Source organism: Kogia breviceps, chromosome 1 (assembly GCF_026419965.1).
Source record: "Kogia breviceps isolate mKogBre1 chromosome 1, mKogBre1 haplotype 1, whole genome shotgun sequence".
Taxonomy (NCBI): Eukaryota; Metazoa; Chordata; class Mammalia; order Artiodactyla; family Physeteridae; genus Kogia; species Kogia breviceps.
In genome coordinates, this window is record NC_081310.1 from 21,151,374 (window position 1) to 21,176,257 (window position 24,884).

Consider the following 24,884-nt stretch of genomic DNA (forward strand, 5'->3'; position numbering starts at 1 on the left):
CGCACTTACTGGAAGGTTCTCTTTCTGCTGCAGGGCCGCCTTCTTCTTCCACAGCCGGTCCCTGAGCTCATTAACACGCTTGTCCATGACCGCCACTTCTGAATTGCGCTTATTCAAGCACTCCCTCTGTTGTTGCAGCTTGGCATTCTGCTCCTGGTTCAGTTTGTTTCTTAACTGAACAAAATTAAGGGAATAAAAGGTAGCCAAGGAGTAGGAAGAAAAATTTCTCCAACAGATCATCACATGGTCCGCTATTTTATACAATATCTAAAAATGTAAGGTCCCTCCACACTTCTCGTCTCATGGTTTAAAATTAAGTGTTGGACTCCCAGCTGTGGTCATAAGGAACACCTCCGATTTCCTGTTTGAGGTATTGTAAAGTTTATTCTGGATTCTGCAGGGTTTAGGTCTTCCTCCCCCTCCCCGCTTTAAGGAAAAGAGGCCGAAATCCAGGACTTCCTGCCCCTTATGTGGACAATGCTGTCGTCCTAGAGAGGATGTGCCACTGAAGGTCACAGGCGCCCACAGTTTACCTGCAGCTCCTTATACAGCCGATCAAGCTCAGCCACCGCGGACTGGTTGTCATGGTGACCATCAATCCTGCCGTTCTTGAGCATCTCTAGCTGTCTTGTAAGTTCCTCTACTTTTGACACAGCCAGAACGAGCTCCCTCTGCTTTTGCTGGAACAAACTATTCATCTGTTCAATTTCCTCCACTAAAGTAAGGATGAGAAAAGCAACAGTAGTGGAAAAGAAAAATGAGAATGGACTGCTTTCCGGGCAACCAGAATGTACCATAACCTTTCCCATAAAAAGTAGAGAAAATTTTCAGAAATGTCCTAGAATCAACCTATTCCTTTATAAGCATCTCTAAATCAGACATCTCTAAATCAAATCACTAAAGGTTTCATTAAAATGATATTGTTATAGATGGAGCCATTATATGCATAAAAATCCCTACCTTCATCAGATATTCAGTCAAAAAATAAGAGAGAAGGAAAAAGGACTTCAATGCAGGGGGCCTGGGTTCGATCCTTGGTCAGGGAACTAGATCCCACATGCATGCCGCAACTAAGAGTTCGCATGCCACAACTAAGGAGCCCTGGAGTCGCAACTAAGGAGCCCGCCAGCTGCAACTAAGACCTGGTGCAACCAAATAAATAAATAAACGGGGGGGGTTGGAAACTACTATTACTACTACGTTTTCCAAAGGGAACTTGGAAACCTTGGTCTAAAACATTCAACAGCTGAATTCAATTCAGGGGGAACCAGCAGCATCGAAACTGCAGTGAATTATACTTTTCCCCAAAAATCCTTTTAAGTTGATCTACATACAGAGTCTCATCTTATTCTTCCTACTTACTGCAAATTTATATAAACTTCCTACACCAACGTGTTCTCTTATACCAATGTGTTTTCTTACACGCAAACACTTTACCAGTGTAGCATTTAGCACTGAGGTAAACCAAATGGGAGCAACTCACCAAGTTTCCCGTTGCTCATCCTCTTCTGTTCCACGTGGCCTTTAAGTGCCCTCACTTTTTTCAGCTTAGCTTCTTGATTCTCGGCTATTTCTCTGAGCCTCTTAAGCTTCTCCTGCTCAGCAGCTTGTTGCTGTTGACGCTGATCTTGCTGTTTCAAAAACTTTAAGCGCTGTTCCTGAAGATATAAGCCACCATCAGACATGTCATTTTAAACGGCAGACCACTAACCCACAATTAATCTAACCACGCCCTGAGGTGCCCAGGCTGAGGTACACAGGTGGCGTTGCTCTGGTCTCACCATCTGTCCTACACGCTGCTATGAGAACCACCTGGGGAGTTTGTGAAAAACAGACTCTCCCGGGCCCAAGCCTAGAATCTACCTCTTAGGGGGTAAGATGCAGGAATCAGTATTTTTAACCAAGTGGTCCTTGTGCAGCAAGCAAGCAGTGATCCTTGAACTAGTTTTCACGAGCTGCAGCTATAATTTTAAGAAGGAGCTCTTGTAGAGGGGGAGCCAGTAAAAGAAAGCTGTTAAATGATACCCTCCGAAGTCCAATTTGGATTCAAACCCAAGCTCTGCCACTTATTAGGTGTGAGACTTTGGGCAAATTACATAATCTCACCAAATCCACAAGTCTGTGTCTTCACCTATAAAATGAGATGATCACTAGTCCTCCTAGGGCTACAGTGAGGATTAAATGCAATGTGAAATGTAAATCTCTGGGAACAGTATCGTACATAGTTAGTACACACTCAATACACTTAGAAAAGAGCTAAAGAACTACTTAGTGCCTTTAGAAAACTGCAATGATGCAACTTACAGTTTTATTTCTATTATATTAAAATTTTTAACTGAGTAATTTAGCCACACAATCTATAATCAAGGGTAAACTTCACAGATTAGTATGGCTAAAACATACAAATAACACAGAAATAGTTTCAAAATAAGACCCTGAGGGTAGAAAGTTATTCTGTTACCAATCAACCTTTTTCTTTGAATTCATGTCCTTGCAACTTAAGGAATGCTGCGTCAGCATCACATGGGACCTTGTTACAAATGCAAAATGTGAGACCCCAACCCACACCTACTGAATCAAAATATGCATTTTTAACAAGATCCCTAGGTGATCTGTATTCGTATTAAAGTTTGAGAAGCAGTGATACCCATGATTTTGAAAAAGCCGGTGTCTGGCATCAAAAGTAGAAAGGATGCATCGGAACCCTAGGAAGTATGACAGGGAAGGCCACCGTGCATGCTGAGAACCACCTTAAAGAATCCCTGGCCACCACTTCAAAGCCCTGCTGGGGACCTTGCTACTCAAACCCTCAAGTTGTTCACCCCAAGTGAACTTACAGTCCCTCAAAGACTGGTACGCGGCAGAGACTGGGTATTTAGACCAGGTGCTGGCAGACCTGCAGTGCGGCAAAATCCAGCTTGCTATCCGTGTTGTAAGTAAAGTCTTCTCGGCACACTGCCACACCCATTCGTCTATGGCCGCTTTCCTGCTACAGCTGCAGAGCTGAGACAGCACCGCCTGCAAAGCCTGAAATATCTCAGCCCTTTACAGACAAAGTCTGACAACATCTGGTTTAGACTAGAAGCCCACGGCTGGCAGGAGCAGAGGCAGGGAGACTGGTTTTGATAGAAATGGAGAGGCCTCCCATGTTTTCTTTGTCCGAGGACTGGATGAGAATTAGGTGGTGGGTGAAGAACGTCCCCAGATAAAGGCAAGCAGCCTGTTACCCGTGCCAAGCAGCAGCTGGGGACAGGTCTGCATGAGCAGCAAGCTCCTCTTGCTGCAGTAACGATTCAGGACAAGGTTAGCCCAGAGTAGCGCCTACAAGCAAAGCTGAAGGGTTCTTCCCGCTGTTCCTGTTTTACTGATACTCAGCATAGCATGGTTAAGTCTGATCAGATGGTGGTCAGGAAGATCTGGAACAACTGGATGATTTAAGGTTTCTACAAAATGCTGCAGTGAAGAGAAGAAAGCAGGTACCTTCCCGCTTGATGGTATCAACACGTATCTATGGTTTACTAGTGAGGATGGAACGTAAACTGCTTTACATACACATTAACAGGAGTGGCCTGTTAGGTCTTTGAAAACACGATATTACCTTAGTGGCCAGCATTTGTTGCTGGGCCTCAATCTGTTGTTGCTGGCGAGATGCCATTTCCTGAAGTTCAGCAAGTGTCAGGTCCATCCTAGGACTATTAACCTACCAAAAAAAAAACAATGCAAACAAGCCAACTTAGTACAAAATGATCTCAGAGATTCCTCCCTCAAAGGCCTATTTATAAGCGTCACCTGAACAATCATGACAAAATTATTCAGCCATTTTTCTTCCATAATATTCAAGAAACCATTAACTTTTATATTAATACCCCACATTCACTTATTAACATATAAAACATACTAACATACAGACCAACACTCTTCTAAGTTGTAAATTTAAATTAACTAGTTTCAATAGTCAGCGACACAGGTGGAACAATTTCGAATTACCTCGTTCTACAGCTAATTTAAATTAGGAAGGCAGTGTTTGACCATATTAAACACGATACTGGGACACTGGCAGCAAACCTAGAATACAGTCATCAAAACACCCTTTAAAACTATGACACTAGAATTTTTAAAATTCAAGCTACATTGGGTCATCAGGGACAAAGCAAGATGTCCACTCTCTAAACATCCATTAGACATGGTCCTAAGAGGTTTAACCAGTGCCATAGAACAAAAAAGTAGAAATAAACTGTATCCAGATTGAAAAGGAAAAAGTTTCTTTTCTGTCTTTCCACGAAGACAACACAATCAGGCTTCCCTGGTGGCGCAGTGGTTGAGAATCCGCCTGCCGATGCAGGGGACGCGGGTTTGTGCCCCGGTCCGGGAGGATCCCACATGCCGCAGAGCGGCTGGGCCCGTGAGCCATGGCCGCTGAGCCTGCGCGTCCGGAGCCTGTGCTCCGCAACGGGAGGGGCCACAGCAGTGAGAGGCCCGCGTACCACAAAAAAAAAAAAAAGAAAAAGACAACACAATCATCTATGAAGAAAATCCTATGGAATCTACAAAAAAGCTACCAGAATAATTTATTTAGCAAGAATGCAGGATAAAACATCAATATGCCAAAATCAATTATATTTCTATATATTAGCAACAACCAGAAACTGAAAAAAAAAAATTTTTAATACCATTAACAATAGCATGAAAAACATGAAGCACTTAGGAATAAATGTAACAGAGGATGTGCCAGATCTGCACACTGAAAACTTCAAAACGCGGCTGAGAGAAGACTTAAATAAACGGCGAGCTGGTGCTCATGAACCGAAAAGCTCAATATTGTCAAGACAGCAATTCTTCCCAAACTGATCTACAGAGTCAACAGCCTCCCAACCAAAATCCCAGCAGGCAATCTTTGTATAAATTGACAACCAAATTCTAAAATTCCATATGGAAGTGCAAAGGACATTCAATAGCCAAAACTTTGAAAAGAATGAAGTTGAAAACATACACTACCTGACTTCAAGACTTACCATGTTTCAGTAACCAATACAGTGTGTTGCTGACATGCTAGATAAATAGATCAATTGTACAGGATACAGAGTGCAGAAATAGACCCACACATACATGGGGTACTTGATTTTAGAAAAAAAGGCAATTGAGCGGAGAAAGTTTAGTGTTTTCAACAAATACTGCTTGTACAACTGCTATCCATATACGAAAAACAAAACGAACTTTAGCTCTCACACCATATGCAAATGTTACTGCAAAATGGATCATAAACTTAGATGTAAAATCTAAAACTACAAAACTTCTAAACTGATCAATTATACTGTATTAAAATTAAGAACAAGTCAGAGACTGGGGAAAATATTTGCGAATCATCGATCTAACTAAAAACTTGGATCCAGAATATATAAAGAAGCCTTTAAACTCAGTAATAAGAAAGTAAACAACCCGGGCTTCCCTGGTGGCGCAGTGGTTGGGAGTCCGCCTGCCGATGCAGGGGTCACGGGTTCGTGCCCCGGTCCGGGAGGATCCCGCGTGCCGCGGAGCGGCTGGGCCCGTGAGCCGTGGCCGCTGGGCCTGCGCGTCCGGAGCCTGTGCTCCGCGGCGGGAGAGGCCACGGCAGTGAGAGGCCCGCGTACCGCAAAAAAAAAAAAAAAAAAAAAAGAAAGTAAACAACCCCATAAAGAAAAAATTAAGCAAAAGAGGTGAACAAATACTTCACCAAAGACAATACACAAATGGCAAATAAGCACGATAGATGCACAACATCATTAGCCATTAGAGAAATACAAATTAAAACCACAAAGTAATACCACTTCACACCTATTAGACAGCCAAAATGAAAAGGACTGACCATACCAAATGCTGGCAAGGAGGTGGAAAAACTAGAACTCTCTGGCGGGGAATGTAAAATAGAACAATCACTTTGGAAAACACTGGCAGCTTTTTAAAAGCTGTAAAGCATTGTAAAGCAATTATACTCCAATAAAGATGTTAAAAAAAAAAAAAAAAAGTTAACATACATCTACCAAATGACCCAACCATTCCACTCCTAAGTATTCACTCAAGAGAAATAAAAGTATATGTCCATACAAAGATGGGTACCCAAATATTCATTGTAGCTTGATACGGAGTAACTGGAAACAACCCAAATGTCCATCAACAGATGAATGGATAAGGAGTGCTGTAACCAGACAATGAAGTATCTCTCAGCAATAAAAAGGAATCAACTATTGATACACACAGCAAAATGGATGAATCTCAAAATAATTATCCTGAGTAAATTCAGACAAAAAGAGTACATACTGGATGGCTCCATTTATCCTAGATTCTAGAAAATGTAACTAATTTGTAGTGACAGAAAGGAGACTTGCTAGCAGTTCCCTGAGGATGGGGAGGGAGGCAAGAAGGAAAGGATTACAGAAGGACATAAGGAAACTTTTTTTGTTTGCGGGGGGGGGGGGGGGATATGGATATGTTCATTATCTTGATTATAGTAATGGCTTCACAGGTGTACACACATGTCAAAACTTATCAAATTGTATACCTGAAATATGTGCAGTTTATTATATGACAATTATACTTCTATCGAGATGTTTTTTAAAAACCCAGTGATGGGACTTCCCTGGTAGTCCAGTGGTTAAGACTCTGCGTTTCCAGTGCAGGGGGCATGGGTTCGATCCTTGGTTGGGGAACTACGATCCCACATGCTGCGTGGCCGAAAAAATAAATAAAAAATAAAAAACCCAGTGACAGGGAAAGATACATTGGTCAAGATGCACTAAAATCCTGTTAATGGTTGAGACTATTTTTGTTATCGTCATATCAACCTTTCTTCACCGTAAGATAAATATGAGATCAGAGAAGAGAAACAGGAAGAATTTGGGGGGGGGGGGGACAAAGAATTTGGGGAAAGGCAGAGTAGAAGCAAATGTAGGTTGGAAAGAGGTAATTTAGCTAATCCTTAACAGTATTAAAAATTCTAAGCTCTGAAAAGAAAATGCCTACAAGGAATCCCAAGGATACCTGCTAAAATTCATGCACAGTAGCAAGAGCATTGATATATCATTAATCGCTAAAAACGATGACGGCAACAAATAACATCACCAAAAAAACAGACACTTCCTCAAACCTGCTCAGCATTTGTTTTGTTCTGAATTTATGGTATATTCAGCATTTGAAGTCTTTCGACATGGAGATTAAAATTAATCATTTTGAAGAAATAAATTTAAAATAAGCCTTTTTAAAAGGGCCATCCTTAATAACCCACTGAAAAAAAAAAGTAACAGTGAATGAGATTTAAAGGTTAAAAAAGCAGTATCACTGTGGACCATACACGGCGTGGGTAACAATGATCACTTACGCCATTCTCCTTTCTTCGATGTTCACCCGGAACTTTTACACCATTTCTTTTTAAACTTGGATCCTGAGACCTTGGTCCACTCACTAAACACAAAATTCAGAAAGCAGGCATTAACACTAGAGTTGACAGATATTTTAAGTCCCAGTTCATTTCTCAGTTCTGTTGTAATGCTCTCTGATATTTTAAGTTGAAAATATACTTAAAATGCATTCTAGTAGCAATGAAGTTAAGGTCTGGTAATTCAGCCTGTTCTGGAAAACCTCACTTGGAACGGTGAATAAATAGTCAGCACTAGAAAATGTCACATGCTAACTATTCCCATGCGTCAGATATCACAGGAGGCAAAGTTAAGAAAACATATGTACTTCTGATTACGAGTCATTCACACCGTTTGCTTAAGTGGCTCCTCCCACTTCTCTATTTAGCTATTCAGCAGTGAAACTGGGAATAGTTTCATTGAAAGAAATAAAAGTGAAAATTAAATCAACCCATCCTTGTACTCGTTAAAGAGTTTGTACCTTACACGGGGAGGAAGCAACTGAAAACGGAACAAGTGGCATTTCGAACATTTGGTCATTTTGCGGTAATTCCGAAGTATTATCAAGTACTTCCCCATTTATTTAAGTAAAAAAATTCCCATTTTCTTAGCTTGGGAAAGTACTAATTGGAAAACACTGTGCATTCTGCTTTTCTGGCTAAAAAGAATTTTTCAAGCCCAAATATATGGATCTCTCAGTACCACTTAAAGCATCATGAAGGGAAAATAGTCTTAAACTGATAAATTATAAGAAACAATATCAAAGAGAATTTCTTAGATATGTGAAATTAAGCTTAGACCTGTACTTCCCAGAAGTTAGAAAATTTATTAAATTATCTCCCAAGAGGTTTTAGATTAAAATTTCTTTTGAATCAAATCTCTATTGTACCTGCCTGGAAGCTTAGCACAAATTTCTAGTAAATAAATGTCTATCCTCAGGGCCACGTATCATGCTTACATCTAACTCCAATGAGTTAGCTTTACTTTTAAATACTGTTCAACTCTCTGACAAAACAGCTCAGATAACCTGTGACAGTATTTCTGTAGAAGACAAAAAAAAAATCTATCCTTTAGGAATAACTGCTTTCTTTGCTGCCTCAAAGAACGAGCACTCCGCCAGTTTCTCCTTGGCACGTTGAGTTACATAATCAGAGTAAAAAGCAAGAGCTTTAAAATTAATGTCATATACATTCTGGGTCACAGGTCCTAGTTAAACTGGAAAAAGAATACAGTAACAGTCTCCTAATCTGTAATCTAGAAGTCTACACCACAAAGGCTGACACAGAACAGCAATCCTGTTTTATCCCAGTTTAGACACTATGTGGCACTGGTGTTTTGCGACAATGTGAAAACAGCATCTTTATCTTCAGATTATATTTCTCACATTACAGACACACTGAAACTGCGTACTGCACCGTTGAGAGGCTGTTTAATAATTTACCCGGTACGATAAAGATATTTGAACTAGTAGATGAATGGGGAAAATTCATCTAATTTACTAAAAGAAGATGTATGCAGTAATGTAAATAAAGAACAAAATAAAAATAAGATGCAGATGCCAACTTAAAACCACAAAAAAAGAAGGCTGCTTTAGGGAAGAAAAAAAAAATGCATGCTTATTTAAAATAAAATTACAGACACCAGAGACACTGAAAGGCCCGTGAGCCAGCCTGGCTGAGGTGACTCGGGTTCCACTCCTGCCTCTGCCTCTAGGGACGTGGCCTCTGACAAGTCATTTAACCCCTGAGTATCAGCCTTTCTCATCTGTAGAGTAAGAGGCCAGACAAAGTCAATTCTGGGGTCCCCCACAGTCTGAATGTCTAATTGCTGGGTACCATGTGGACATGCGTACTAAAGGAATAAAACTGAGATTCTGTGATAGCTAATAATTAACCTCTGTTACCGACATTCTTACTCCCAAGAATTATATATACTGAAGTCACAAACCTTCCATTTTAAAAGTTCCAACATTTTTAGAAACACCTAGTAATCCTGCTCCAACCAGTGGTTTCCCACTGAGAACAAAGCTTCCCCACAGATCTCAGACCTGAAACTGCCTTTTCTCCCATGTCCTATGAGACCTCCAGGGTCACAGGGATGGCTGCGTCCCGTTGTCTAGGGCTGCTTTCAGCCCACTATTTCTCCACCTTCACATACTACCTTCTACCCTCTCCTCGCTGTCATCTATAAACTCTGGTCACAACCCTCAGTCACTGCAGATGAGACCACCTGACCCCCCTGTTCTCCCCACGCCAAGTCCTGCCTTCATGCTGGATGACCTCACCATCCGAAAGCTCACCTCTCGGATCCGTGGCCTCCTACCTCCTCTCTAATTCAGGATCATTTCATGGCCCGGTGCAGGACCACGTCACCTAGAAGTGCTCTACTCCTGAAATCTTAAATTCAGACTTTCTACTTTTTGACCATAATTTCCTCTCACTGCACCTGTGCATGAATCTGAGATGTGCAGTTTCTTAGCACTGGTCTGCTCTTGCCCTGCAGCCCCTCTGCCTTCACTTCGTCCCCACCCAGCTTAGACGTCATCTCACCAACATCCTCTTCTTCCCTGTCCCACTGACTCCACTGAACTGGTCTGGCCAAACCCCAACCTTGGGTCAATCCAGCCATCTCCTCTTGCGACCTTCCGGGCTGCAGAGCATCACTAGGGAAAAATCACCCATGGTCTCCTGGTCTCTAGTCTCAACTGGCCTCCAGGGGACCCTGGTCCCCTAGCAGCACTCTCTCCTGTACCCACCACGGCTCCAACCATCATTTCACATGGCTGTGCCTCCTGTCTCAGAGAAAACAGATGTTCTCAGAGGAGAAGCCCCTCCCACCGCTCCCAGAGGGAGCACACATTTACCTGCCTCTGCAAGGTTTCCCTTCCACCCAGTTAAAATGGAAGAGAGAATAAAGACGCAGACTTAGAGAACGGACTTGAGGACATGGCGGGGGAGCAGGGGAAGGGGAAGCTGGGACGAAGTGCGAGAGCGGCGCGGACATATATACACGACCAAACATAGGGTGGAGAGCTAGTGGGAAGCAGCCGCATAGCACAGGGAGATCAGCTAGGTGCTTTGTGTCCACCTAGAGGGGTGGGATAGGGAGATGCAAGAGGGAGGAGATACGGGGATATATGTATATGTATGGCTGATTCACTTGGTTATAAAGCAGAAACTAACACACCATTGCAGAGCAATTATACTCCAATAAAGATGTTAAAAATAAATTTTAAAAATAAAAATAAAAAAATAATGGAAGAGAGACCCTTCCCCCCCCACCTCCCACTGGCTGACTCGCCCATCGAGCATCCCCTCCTTTGTATTTCAACCCGCTGCTCTACTGACTCTTTCCTTCCCGCCCACATTAAAAACTGTCCTCAAACTTTCCCCATCTTCCAAGAAAACAGAACAAACAGAACCACACCCCTTTCTCCCCACCCCCCAGTCAGGTCTTAGAAGAGCCGTCTATCCTCACTGTTCCCACTTCCTTACCTCTCACTTACCCCCCAAATTACCTGGCTCCTGATTACGTGCTACACCCAAGCATGAAATAAAACTTCAGATCTTTGTTATGATTGATAGGATGCTACCTACCAATGTCCCTGCCAGGGGGGCGTTCATGGCGAAGGAAGAACCGAACTTCACTCCTCTGACTTCCAAACCGTTGCAGGACATCAAACATTCGCTCATTATCGGCAACTGGACGTTCTAAAAGAAACGAATAAATGAGGTACAAATCATGTTATCTGCAGGTAAAAAGAAAGACGAACATATCATTTACTGTCTATCCTTCACGCAAATTATGCATTATGAATGCAGAAGTTACTTAGCATCTTACATCTTTTTTTTTTTTCAAAGAACCCTTAGAAACTTTCCACCCATATAATCAGGGTCAAACGTGGGTGGAGTACTGGGGGGAGGACTGGATCCGGGCCACTAGCAGGAGCTCAGGAGTCTAGTTCAGTGGCCCCTCACTAGCCATAGGCAGGCTGGGAAGCTCTGCGGGTTCCAAAGCTCCTGTCATCCATTCCATAGGACAGTCTCTGAGGTCCCTTCTAACTCTAATGGTTCTATGATTCTCTAAGTATACAAATGAAACATTAAAAAACAGCTTTCTAAATAGTGTAGTCTTACTGTCTATCGGGTTTTTTTTAATTACAATTTTATAAACTACATTAAAAAAAAAATCAGACACATGCATTTCCAAACAAAAGCCTCTTTACTGCCCTGAAAATATGCTTCTTTGGCCCTTCTTCCAGTGAGACTGTCAACTGTCAGAACTTTTCTAGAGACAAAAAGAAGGGCATAGCTAAATACCCTAATAAATGGGAACTTTAGGAGAAACCAGATATCTTAAGCTCCCCTCAACAAATCTTGCAATCTTAAGGGATCTGGATATAAAAACCAAATATACTGTCTGAGGATGCAACTGTTTAAAACCAAAGAACTTCGGTAACATCGATATAATTCTTAATATAAGAAAGTTGAAACAGCCTAAGAAAACTCAATGCACTTGTCAGTAATCAAAGACACTATCTGAGTACCTGAAATAAACAACACGGGCAGGGAATGGAGCAGCCAAGGGTTCAGCAGCCAATTCTGTGAACTAACCCCTGAACTTAATCTGCTGGGTTGCAACAAAGTACAGCTCTGGTTCTTGACATACTGAGTTGACACAGATACCCCTCTCCTCTAAACTGGGGAAATTCTAACTAAGACCCCCACCCCCCCGCAAAAGGAAACACCCATAGCTGAGTAGACACCCTCCCAAAAGAAACTCTCAGCAGACCCTGCACCTCCTCACAAAAAAACTAAAACCACACACACACACATACACACACTTTATTTCAAAAGAAGTGAAAGTCCCAGGTTCCATAAGCAAAGAGGGAATTCAAAGGAAGTGGAGTAACTTCCAGTCCACGCTGGGTTGGACCGTCTTACAAGGTCTAGGAGCTAAGGTCCTGATGGCCTATGACGACAAAAAATCAGGCTTAGGCCAGCAAACGCTGAAATACACTTCAAAGGGTCTCAAAGCCGCCCATTCACCCCATGCTCTGACCACACCAATCCCCTTGTCCTGGCATCCGTGCCTATATGACTTTGAACAAGCCACTCCTAGCATTGAGAACTGTCCCCAGCACCCTCTTCTCCTTCTGCAGGTGGAGCACATCCATCCATCTATTCCTGCAGTCATCGCACTGTATGATAAATGTCTGCTGATTCCTGCTTTTACTTGAAGGCAGGACACTTTCATCTCTTTAGTCCTCAAAATCAAGCACAGTTCCTAGTACATTATAGGAATCCAAGAAATGTTCTCTTAGCAAACAAATGAGTGGGGAGTAAGGAAATGGAGATGGCAAATAAAAGCTACATATTTTGAAAGACTGTCAGTTAAAGGAAATGGGAAAATCGAGAAACTAACAAAGTGGAAGCAACAAATTTACTATTCTTATTTTTTTATTTTTAAAATTTTATTTATTCACTTATTTATTTTTGGCTGCACTGGGTCTTTATTGCTGCACGCAGGCTTTCTCTAGTTGCAGCGAGCGGGGGCTACTCTTCACTGCGGTGCACGGGCTTCTCACCGCAGTGGCTTCTCTTGTTGCGGAGCACAGGCTCTAGGCACGCAGGCTTCAGTAGTTGTGGCACACAGGCTCAGTAGTTGTGGCTCATGGACTCTAGAGCGCCGGCTCAGTAGTTGTGGTGCACGGGCTTAGCTGCTCCATGGCATGTGGGATCTTCCCGGACCAGGGATCAAACCCATGTCCCCTGCACTGGCAGGCGGATTCTTAACCACTGTGCCACCAGGGAAGTCCAAATGTACTATTTTTTAAATGGGGCACCTTGAACAATTTACAGCAAAAAAGGAGGAGTTGAAAACATAACAGCTATTACTTGCTGAGAGCTAACATTAAATGTTATGCTAACAGGGGTTATGCTAAACCCCCTTCAAATGTCAGCTCTTGAGACCCTCACACAATCCTATGCAATAGATTCAGTTATTATCCCAATTCTGCAGGGAAAACACTTGAGGACTAGCAAGATTAAGTACCTTGTCTGAAGTTATAAAGCTAGTAAATGAAAGAGACAAGATTTAGATACCTAAGACCTTGATCTTAATCACACCATACAAACAACGCTCAAATGAATTATGAATTCACTGTAAGCAATCAAAAGCCCCAAAGAATTTTTCATGGAACGTTTCAAGGTAATTCTAAAACACATCTGAAAAAGAAAATACACAAGAGTACTACAGGATAACAATGAAATAAGCACTTGCCTTACAATACCAAACCTTTTATAAAACTATAGTAATTAAAACTATTTGGTCCTATCATAAAACTAGAAGAAAACAATAAAAGTAACTGACTAAAGCTTATAGAAACATAACTTCATATGAGATATAACAAGAATTCAAAGTGACATTTCACATCAGTAAGGAAAAAAACAGCTGTTCAATATGACACTTTAAAAAAATTTGCGGGGGACTTCTCTGGTGGTGCAGTGGGTAAGACTTCGCACTCCCAACGCAGGGGGCCCGGGTTCAATCCCTGGTCAGAGAACTATATCCCACATGCACGCCGCAACTAAGAATTCACGTGGCACAACTAAGGAGCTGGCGAGCCACAACTAAGGAGTCCACGTGCTGCAACGAAGGAGCCCGCCTGCCGCAACTGAGACTGGCGCAACCAAATAAATAAATAAATAAATAATTTTTAAAAAATTCACGGGATTTCCCTGGTGGCCCAGTGGTTAAGAATCCGCCTGCCAATGCAAAGGACACGGGTTCAAGCCCTGGGCTGGGAAGATCTCACGTGCCGCGGAGCAACTGTGCGCCACAACTAAGCCTGCGCTCTAAAGCCTGTGAGCCACAACTACTGAGCCTGTGTGCCACAACTACTGAAGCCCACGTGCCTAGAGCCCATGCTCCACAAGAGAAGCCACCGCAATGAGAAGTCTGCGCACCACGATGAAGAGCAGCCCCCACTCACCGCAACTAGAGAAAGCCTGAGCACAGCAACGAAGACCCAATGCAGCCACAAATAAATAAATAAATAAATTTATTAAAATAAATATAAGAATTTCATCAATAATCAAAAACAAGGAGACCATGCCAGGCTCCCAGAAAAAAAAAAAAAAAGTTTCAACTCAGAGAGTGAGCCTTGGCAAAGAGAAAGAACAGTTCTTACTCTAAGAAAATCAGCCAGAAGAGTAGGCACACATGCAGAGAAACCTGAGTAAGTCCCGAGGAAGGAAACTGAGGAAGCTCACAATGCATGGTGTCAATCACCTTGGGAAAGTAATGTGAAGAATGCAAGGAGGCCACCAGAGCAACTAGCAGCTCATTTATTCATTCAGTAAATATTTATTGAGCACTCCCTCTGAGCTGGGGTGCAGCAAGGAACAAGACAAGCAGGTCTCTGCTCTCAGGGAGTTTACATTCTCGTGCGTGCGTGTGAGGCTACGGGGATTAAAGAGGCAATAAACTAATAAACACCCACAAAAAAACAAACACATCTCATGCAGAGGATCAAATCAGGATGGAATTGTATAACAGAGAACCTCATGCCTGCTTTAGTAGGAAGCTCGGGGGAAGCATCTCTGAGGAGGCAATATTTTAGTCGCAATCCAAATGACCAGAAGGAACCAGCAATGACAAAATCTGGAGGGAGAGCAATAGAGGCAGAGGGGACAGCTGGTGCCACTGGCTCTAAGGCGGGAAAGAGCGTTGTTTATCCAGGAATATAAAAAAGCTGCAGGAGGCAGGCAAGGAGGAAAATGGTACCAGATGACCTCAAAGACCTCACAATCTCAGATCAAGACTTTGGATTCTAGTCTAAGTAGAAGAGAAAGCCATCAAAGAGTTTAAACAGGAAAGTTCAACTATCAGACTTTTATTTAAAAAGGATCACTTGGGTTTCTTTATGGGAATGGTCTAATCTAGCTCCTATGTGAAGTAAGCAATTCGGGGAGAGTGTAGAAGACCTTCCTGAACACGCAGCCGTAGGGAAGTCAACGGAAGATGAGTAAAGAGGGCTGGCCTGGGAAGCAGCGGACGCTCAGCTGGACTCACATACCGTGAACGGGGTGAATGCAACGAACACAGTGGGAAACTTGTGCTGGGACACTGCACCCCCCGGGGAGAAAAAGGAGACAGTGGGAGCTCACCCAGGCTGTACAGAAACAAAGCAAAAATCATGAAAAATTGTTCCCGCAGCTACAAACTCCTGAGGGGCCAAAAAGAAACCAGGCTGTCCAATTTCAGGGCGCCAAAGAACTAAGGAAGGGGGTTGATGTCAAGGCTTAAAATAATGCCTATGTCTCCGGTCACCACAGTAACTCAACACGGAAGAGCTTTCCCGAAAAACCTACAAAACCTCAGAGAGGGCAAAATAATCAGGACGCCTCAAATTCCTAGTTAAGTGCAGCTTAAGCGTACAAGAAACACTTGTGAGCGCTGTACATTTTACCGTAACACCCCAGAAGCTTCCACCCTGTGTATCAGCTGCCTATCTTTTGACCTTTTATACTGTAGTGTCTACGGTATCTTGCAGAAAAAGAAAACAGCAAAAAGACTTTGTAGGTCGCAACAGAACTGGACTGAGAACACTGTATCTGATGGACACGCTATCCTGCAGTTTCTCCCTGGACGAACGCGTGCGGCACACGGTGCCTCCTCTAAAACCAATGATAATGACAGACGGCACGACCGAAGCACGCATACCAGAGCCGCACCACACTTCAGCCAGGTGGCAATCGCTCTCGCCAGGTTCTTTGCAAAGATCCACCACATCTCTGCAGATGGTTTCCGGAGTAACGGGGACTTCCGTGAAGTGCTGCTCATTGTTGCTGAGGTACACGGTAAGAAACATCTGGAAACAAAAGGAGAAACACAACAGTTATCAGTACTGTCTACACTGGTGCTGGTCACTTTTTACTCGCCTCAGATTCCTTTCCCCAGATGGTCTCAGTCGAAGTGCAAATGCACAACAGGACCGTCTGGCTGTTCCCTGGCCTGAGGAAGGGAGGTACCTGGAGCTTGGCCGATGGACACCTGCCCCCCTCTCCTGGCAGCGCCTGCAGAGCCCCTGGGGATCCCCGGAGCACAGTCAAATCAGTGCACACAAAAGGTCGTATTAAATTTTCCTCTGGGAATCCCCTGGCAGTCAAGTGGTTAAGACTACGTGCTTCCATTGCAGGGGGCGTGGGTTCGATGCCTGCTCAATGCCGGCTTCAGGGATCCCACATGCCCTGTGGTTTGGCCAAAAAAAAAAATCTTCCTCTGACATTTTATTCATGTTATTTGTTTACCAAATACTTATGTAGTTCTTAGTATGATGTGCCAGACCCATAGTACAAATAGATCTTCTTATCAATCCTGTGAAGATGATCAGGGGATGATGATCTCACACACACACACACACACACACACACACACACACACACACACACATTTATGCAAAGCCTCTTTTGGAAAGGATACACAAGAACAAAACGTGTTGCTTCTAACAGCGGGGATGTCTATTTTTATAAAAAAAGAAAAGATGCAGTATCTACTTTTACTGGGAAAAAGACTGCTATTGAGTTTTATTCAATTATTTATATAAATTTATTTATTTTGGGGTCTTCGTTGCTGTGCACGGGCTTTCGCTAGTTGGGGGCTACTCTTCGTTGTGGTGCACGGGCTTCTCATTGTCGTGGCGTCTCTTGTTGCGGAGCATGGGCTCTAGTGTGCCACCAGGGAAGCCCGATACTGCATCTTAAAGACGCTGCTACTAAAGAATTCAAGTTTTAAAAAAATAAATAAAAATGCATGACAGGGCTTCCCTGGTGGCGCAATGGTTGAGAATCTGCCTGCTAATGCAGGCAGGGGACATGGGTTCGAGCCCCGGTCCGAGAGGATCCCACGTGTGGCGGAGCAACTAGGCCCGTGAGCCACAACTACTGAGCCTGCGCGTCTGGAGCCTGGGCTCCGCAACAAGAGAGGCCGCAATAGTGAGAGGCCCACGCACCGCGATGAAGAGTGGCCCCCCGCTTGCCACAACTAGAGATAGCCCTCGCACACAAACGAAGACCCAACACAGCAAAAATAAATAAATTAATAAACTCCTACCCCCAACATCTAAAAAAAAAAAAAAAAAAAAAAGCATGACAATTAAAAAAAGGAATACAAGTTTTCATACCTATTAAATAACCAAAAATAACCCAAACAAAAAAACCGTTGTTAACTCCCAGTACTGAAGAAACGGAGTGAATCAACAAACAAATTGATGGCGGCAATGCAAGTCAGCACACTCCCGTGCTCATTCCCTCAGTGAGGACCTATGCCAGGAAGATCAGTGTGCAGCAGGATAAAACAAAACAATAAACAAACAGAAAAACCAGACAACTTGAAAGCGTAATCCCACTGTGAGAATTTATCCTGTGAAAATAATTCTAATCAAAGAGAATACAAAGCCTGTGAAACATGAATTTGATGGGCCATTATACATTCTGTAAAAATAATTAATGAGACTATGCCAAACACTGGGGGAAACAGGGGTTTTAAGGCTCTAACAAAGCAGAATGAATAGGCTCTGCCGTGTGATCACACTGACACAAGGACATCGTACGACAGCTGTAGCACCTGCCAACAGTCAGCCACAGCGCTTCCCACCCAGCTTAAACCTCTCTGCCCATTACCCCAGAAGTGAGACAGATGCATTAGGCTCTCCTTTTTTCTTGCGGGGAGGGGGGGGAAGGAGGGGGAAGGCAGTGCCTCATGGAAACTATGATGGAAACTAGCTAAAACAGCAGACTGGGTGCCTCAAGGATCCGGTCCAAGTAAGGGGAGAAGACGACACGCGCGAGAGAAGACGGCCCTCTGCGCCAACAGGCTCAGACCCCGGGGGCTTCCCACCTCCTCCCTGCGCTAAAACCGTGATTTCTTAAGGTAAGCCAAGTCCCACTTCCTGCAACCAAAACTCTTTAACTCGCATAAACATGTGTAGCATAGAAAGTAACCCCCAAAACTAGAAAACATGAGACGGGTACCCATTACAGCTAGAGGGTAACCCAGAAAAAATGTTTAAGTGGATAACGTTGAAACAGTAAAATATATAAAAACCAAACTAGAATTTGCCAGGATGAGCTCAGAAGTTTTCATGTTGTTATCAGGTTCTTCACATTCTGATAAACTGTGCTACATAAAGATAGATACATAGTTCTAGGCCTCAACTTAGTCAACACTTTCAAACTGTTACACAAAGTGAACACAGGTTTCCACCCTGCTGCTGCTCTGGATACATATACAGTGCATTTAACGAGAGAGATAAATAATTTACACTTTAGTATTAAGCAGTACTCCTCCTCAGTATTCCCTACCCACACCAATACTTCCTTTGAAGTTCAACACTTCAAACATAGTAACTGTTTTCTTTGTAAATATGAGACCTAGAGGCATTTATTAAACTACAGAAATATTTAATACACAGTATATATACGAAACATACTGTATCAACAAATAAAAGGCTATTACATAAGACAACAGCACCTTATTCAAAGGATCCTCCCACTAAGGCCAAAAAAAAAAAAAAATCTGGATGAAGGTGTTTAAATTTAAGAGCATTAAAAGCTAATGAGGGGCTTCCCTGGTGGCGCAGTGGTTGGGGGTCCGCCTGCCGATGCGGGGAACGTGGGTTCGTGCCCCGGTCCGGGAGGATCCCACATGCCGCGGAGCGGCTGGGCCTGTGGGCCATGGCCCCTGGGCCAGCGCATCCGGGACCTGTGCTCTGCAGCGGGGGTGGGGGCCGCGGTGGTGAGGGGCCCGCGTACTGAAGAAAAAAAAAAAAAGCTAATGAGGGGGGATTTCCCTGGTGGCACAGTGACTAAGAATCCGCCTGCCAATGCAGGGGACACGGGTGCGAGCCCTGGTCTGGGAAGATCCCACATGCCACAGAGCAACTAAGCTCGTGCGCCACAACTACTGAGCCTATGCTCTAGAGCCCACGAGCCACAACTACTGAGCCCATGTGCCACAACTACTGAAGCCGGTGTGCCTAGAGCCTGTGCTCCGCAACAAGAGAAGCAACCGCAATGAGAAGCCTGCACACCGCAACGAAGAGTAGCCCCCACTTGCAGCAACCAGAGAAAAGCCCGTGCGCAGCAACGAAGACCCAATGCAGCCAAAAATAAATAAATAAAATAAATTAAAAAAAAAAAAAAAAAAAAAAGCTTATGGATAGGCTTTAACTGGGTTCAGTCTCCAGGCTGCGTCCTTGGGCAGCTTCGAGCTCGGGGGAAGGCAGGCGGAGTGCACATTCCAAGGACAGGAAAGCGGGTGTACAGCCTCCAAGCCAGGGTCCAGCTTGCAGGTCAAACCTACGGTCACGCCTTCTTGATGACCTTCCCTGACAAATGTTCTTCCCTGTGTGCCAGCACGGCCTGCCCCCTCATCTCCCCGGGTCTTTATATTCCAACACTGCCTTCCCAGAGAGGCCTTCCCTGGCCATCCTGCCTAAAATCCCACCACCGCGCTCACACGTGCTTCTCTGCTCTCTCTCCTTGGCACAGTGACCATCATACCATATATTATATTTATTTCACTTGCTTTTAATATCTGTCTTCCCTGCTAGAACATAAGCTCCACGAAGTCCAGGGTTTTTTCTGTTCCATACAATATCCTCGGCCCCTTGATCTGTGCCTGGTCTGTGACAAGCACACAATAAGTATGTGTTTATGAATGAATACGTCCAGTAGCTGTTACTGCACTTGACAGATTCACCTGATTTATTTTCAGAGTAAGCGTTCCCTCGGGTATCGACAGATGGTAGCGCAGATAGTATACAGCACAGCTACACGCACTGACAGAAATTAGTTTCCTCTCCTCATTTCTTCAAGTTTACATCATGCTACGTCCTACTTCTGTTTCAACGTTCTTTTCATTCATGAAAGATATACAGGCCATCTATTTTTGTTTTTTTTTTCTTTTTGCCACACTGCCCAGCTTGTGGGATTTTAGTTCCCCAACCAGGGATCAAACACGGGGCCTTGGCAGTGAGAGCACTGAGCCCTAACCACTGGACCACCAGGGAATTCCCTGTAGGCCATCTATTTTATGGTTTAAGTTCTAAAGGAGAAATCATCTTTACTAAATAGTTATTACAGCACACAGCACAAAATTCAAGAGAGAGAGAGCACACTGTGTGGAGAGGACTCAGCCAGCCCAGAGGAATAAATACCCCAACCTGGCTCCCTCCTTCTTATATCATCCATCCTACCGCTCCCAACTGGACAAACCCAACTGGAAGTCGGACGGCAAGGGAGGCCATTCATGTGGTCTATACAAGTCAACCTCCTGGGGCATAAAGCAGGGTAGAGACAGGCCAGCAAAAGCCGGTCCTCCTCTCCACTCAACCTCTCTGTGGTTAGAGAGGGTCCTTGAGCCACAATCCAAACAGAATGAGAACACAAGATACAGGAAAAGAATATCCCAAGCAGAGGGAACAGCAAATGTAAAGGCCCTGAGGAGGAATCAAGTTTGTCACATTTGTGGAAGAGGAAGGTCATTGTAGAGAGAGCAAAGAGGAAAGGATTATAGGAGATCAATTCAAAGAGGCCAGAGATGCAAGACCTGAGAGGACACCGGTCCTCAAGATGTGGTGCGGACAGAGGGTCTTTAACTATGGACAGCTAGGTCCCACCTTCAGAGTTTCTGATTCCGTAGATCCAGGGTGGGGACTGAGATGCTGCATTTCTAACGAGCTGCCACGTGATGCTAATACTGCTGCTCTGGAAACCACAAGCTGAGAACCACTGTTCAAAGGCCAGAGCGAGGAATTTGGACTTTAATCTAAGAGACCATTGGAGGCCAATCATTAAGAGACAAAAAGTAGATTAGTGGTTGCCAGGGCTGGGGGAGTGACTGCTCAGAGGTACAGGGCTCCTTTTGGGGGTGATGAGAATGTTCTGGAATTAGTGGTGATGGTTGTACCATCTTGTAAACACACTAAAAACCACTGAATTGGATACTTCAGAATGGTGGTACGTACCTCATATCTCAACTTATTTTTAAAAAAAGAAGTCATTGGAGGATTCTGAACAGGGTATTGAAGTCGTTTTTATGTCTTTTTTTTAAAAATCCCTCTGGGTAGGAAGGAGGAACAGGCTGGGGTAGGGCCCACAAGTCAGGGGTCTCGTCCAGAAGTCCCACAGAGAACAAGGATCCAGCAAAGGACCGGGAAAGATCCATCCACAAAAAAATAGAAAGAAACCCAAAGGAGTGTGGAGTGCCAGAGACCAGGTAAGGACAGTGCTTCAGATGAAGCTGAGAGATCTCGGAAATGACAGCTGAGGACCGGTCCCCAGGCTCGGCAAGACGGAGGCCGCTGGGCGCCTTGACCAGCGCGGTCTGGGGAACGAGGCTGAAGGCCTGGTTGAGACAGGCTGAGAACCCGAGGGAAGGATGCAGAGACTCAGAACAGAAAGACAGACAACATGGAGACACAGATGGAAGAAGACAGAGTAAAGGGGGTGCTTTGTTTCTTCTTCATTTCAACATGGAGTTTTTACAGGACGCTTGAATGGATGGAATGACCCAGTCAAGAGAGGAAATGATGTTGATGCTGCTGAATCTGCACCTCTAGCCGCTGCCCTCTCCCTAGACTGCCCAGCGGTGGTCTGCGCCCAGAGAACCCACAAACACTTCGTGCCAGGCTTGGCCAAAGCAGCACAGTCCCATTCTCACTGATTTTCTTTGTTGTAGTGATTATTTTACTTTCTAAGTTACAAAGACAGTTTATCTTTATTTTGAAGACGTCTTAATCGGACACCACAGCACGGTGACAACGAGATAGCTGGAAGAAGGTGTCTGAGCCATGACAGTACGACAGTTCATGTGCAGCTGAGGGCAAGTGTCTTCCCGTCCACACCAGAGAAGGGGTGGGGGAGAGGGACCACCCACCGGGTCCAGCTGTTCCTGATGGCTATAATACCTACAACTGCTACACTTGCCCCTAGAAAATTCTGATTAGAACACAAAGCATCACACCATTTGAAATCAACCCTCAAAACTCACTTCACCCATCTTTAAATTTATAGACTTTAAGTGTGTCCCCAAGTTCTAAAGGTTAACTATCACTTGCATTTATATATCACTTACAATTTTAAATCTTTTCATTATAATCTGCCCACAATTATGGGCTTTACTGATAATTTATAACTATTTCAAATTTTATAGAGGAAGTGAAACAGGCATTTTCTCAATAAGTATCAATTCTCTTCTTCTTAACTTTACTTGGAAAAGGAACAAAAAAGAAAAAAGATGTGGTTGTCACGTGGTGGGGTGGGGGAGGGATGGACCGGAAGTTTGGGGTTAGTAGATGCAAGCTATTACACTTAGAATGGATAAACAACAAGGTCCTATGTACAGCACAGGGAACTACATCCAATCTCCTGGGATAAACCGTAATAGAAAAGAATATTTTTAAAAAATAAAAGAAGAATGTAAAGAAAAAAGAGAAGAGGGTCAAAACAGAGGGCTGGTTAAACTAATCTATCATGTTAACCTGAGAAAAAGTAGGCACACATGCTCTTTATATTGCTACTTTCCTTTCATCTTTGTTTCATAAGTGTACTGTGCTACAAAAGATAAAAGAATTCTTCAAAATGTAATTTAATTACCTAAAAAATAAAACAAAATCAAGATGAAGCTGTTTTTATTTCGTTTTGATGAAGCAGTTTTATCAGCATGTTGAAAACTTACAAAAGAAACTTTAGCCTATTCTATCAACTAAGTCCTTCTGAAAACAACTGTGGCCAAGAATTCATGATCTTTGATGATAAAAAATAAAACTGCTAAATCTCAGAAGTTTTCAGCATCTGATACCAAAACATTTTAGAAGGAAAAAGCACAAAGAGCAAAACTTTCAAAAATGTGTCAGTTATGTATTGTTTCATTACAAAACAGTACTCACCATATCTTACTATACAAATGGAAAAATATATGTGCATACATACATGTAATACATGCAAAAAAAAAAAAAAAAAAAAAAGGCCTGGAATTAAATTCACCAAATTAACAGTAGTTATGCCTTGGTGATAAGATTATGAAATAAATTTGGGGGAGTTTATGTGTGCTTAAGTTTTCTAGAATGATTAAACATCACGTGGATAATAAAATTGATTTTTTAAGGAATCAATAATGAAATTAGTAAGATAAACATAAAGTACCATTTTTATTCCCTGGGCCCTTGCTGTGAGATATGTAAGGCAAATATCTGTCTGACAATGCTTTTCTAGGGTTACCATACTGCCTTAACTTTAGCCGGGGACTAAAAATAAACAATCAAGAAATATATCTTAAATGTCCATTAGAATGGAATATTATTCAGCCATAAAAGGAATGAAATACTGATGCATACTACACATAGATGAACTTTGAGAACATTATGCTAAGTGACAGAAGCCAGACACAAAAAGAAACATCCAGAATATTCAAATCCATAGGGACAAAAACTAGATTAATGTTTAGCAGCGGCTGGGGGGAGGCGGAATAGGGAGTGACTCTGGAGGATGGAGTTTCTCTCTGGGGTGATGAAAATGTTCTGGAATTAGTGGTGATAACCTTGTGAATATACTAAAAAAAAAAAAAACCCTACTGAATTATATACTCTGTAGGGTGAATTTTATGGTATGTGAATTATATCACAATTAAAAATGCCTACTACATACTTACTATGTGAGAAGTATAAAAATCTCTTAAAAGAAATAAAATTTACTCATGAAAAGATTAGAGAACAATTTAGTACCAAATTACATCAGTTAGGCTGTAGGTAAAATGGAAATTCAGAAAGGAGAAAGGTGAATGTGATCCGAGGTAGACTGAGGTTTCAACAAAGAGGCATAAATTAATGGACAGCAAAAAGAAATAACAGAAAAATAATAATCTATAGTAACCTTACTTCCAAAATGCCATCTCCTCCTGACACTTCAGATTTTTTAAAACACCATATTCTCAAGAAAATAGAGGTGACTTCCTTAGCTTCTTTCCCATATGGAAGCAAGGAAAATGGAGTTCCCTAGAGTTAAATCCCCTGGGAGGCTGCCGTGAGAAACCCAGTTATTCTCACTGACTCACAAATGTGTTCCTGGGAACTTGTGACGTAAATTAATTTCATCATAAAGAGTGCAGCAATAATCAGATCAAAACAACACATGAGCCTTTACGGCTGTACCTGCGGCTATGAGGACAATAAATTGCTGGGGCATCTGAAAATGCTCACAACGTCTAGCTTGGATGGAACAGAGGAGATGGCTTTTCTTCCCTTAAAAGCTGGTCAGGGCTCCCCTGGTGGTGCAGCGGTTGAGAGTTCGCCTGCCGATGCAGGGGACACAGGTTCGTGCCCCGGTCCGGGAGGATCCCACATGCCGCGGAGTGGCTGGGCCCGTGAGCCATGGCCGCTGAGCCTGCGCGTCCGGAGCCTGTGCTCCGCAGCGGGAGAGGCCACAACAGTGA

The 24,884-nt window shown here is 43.3% G+C and overlaps 1 protein-coding gene across 3 annotated transcripts in view; it reads right to left on the minus strand.

Annotated features, from left to right (window-relative positions):
* The window catches only part of TP53BP2 (tumor protein p53 binding protein 2), a 71,544-nt gene that overhangs the window by 30,298 nt on the left and 16,362 nt on the right, over positions 1-24,884 (minus strand). For all 3 annotated transcript variants that reach the window (XR_010839501.1, XM_067028205.1, XM_059069338.2), the window contains exons 2-8: positions 16,116-16,263; positions 10,985-11,098; positions 7,352-7,434; positions 3,599-3,700; positions 1,484-1,658; positions 534-715; positions 10-174 (exon numbers count right to left, since the gene is read on the minus strand). Coding sequence is in view for 2 of the 3 variants with exons in the window: in XM_067028205.1 (XP_066884306.1) it covers positions 10-174; positions 534-715; positions 1,484-1,658; positions 3,599-3,700; positions 7,352-7,434; positions 10,985-11,098; positions 16,116-16,263 (969 nt within the window). In the remaining variant the exon portion in view is untranslated. The remainder of the gene's footprint in view (positions 1-9; positions 175-533; positions 716-1,483; positions 1,659-3,598; positions 3,701-7,351; positions 7,435-10,984; positions 11,099-16,115; positions 16,264-24,884) is intronic.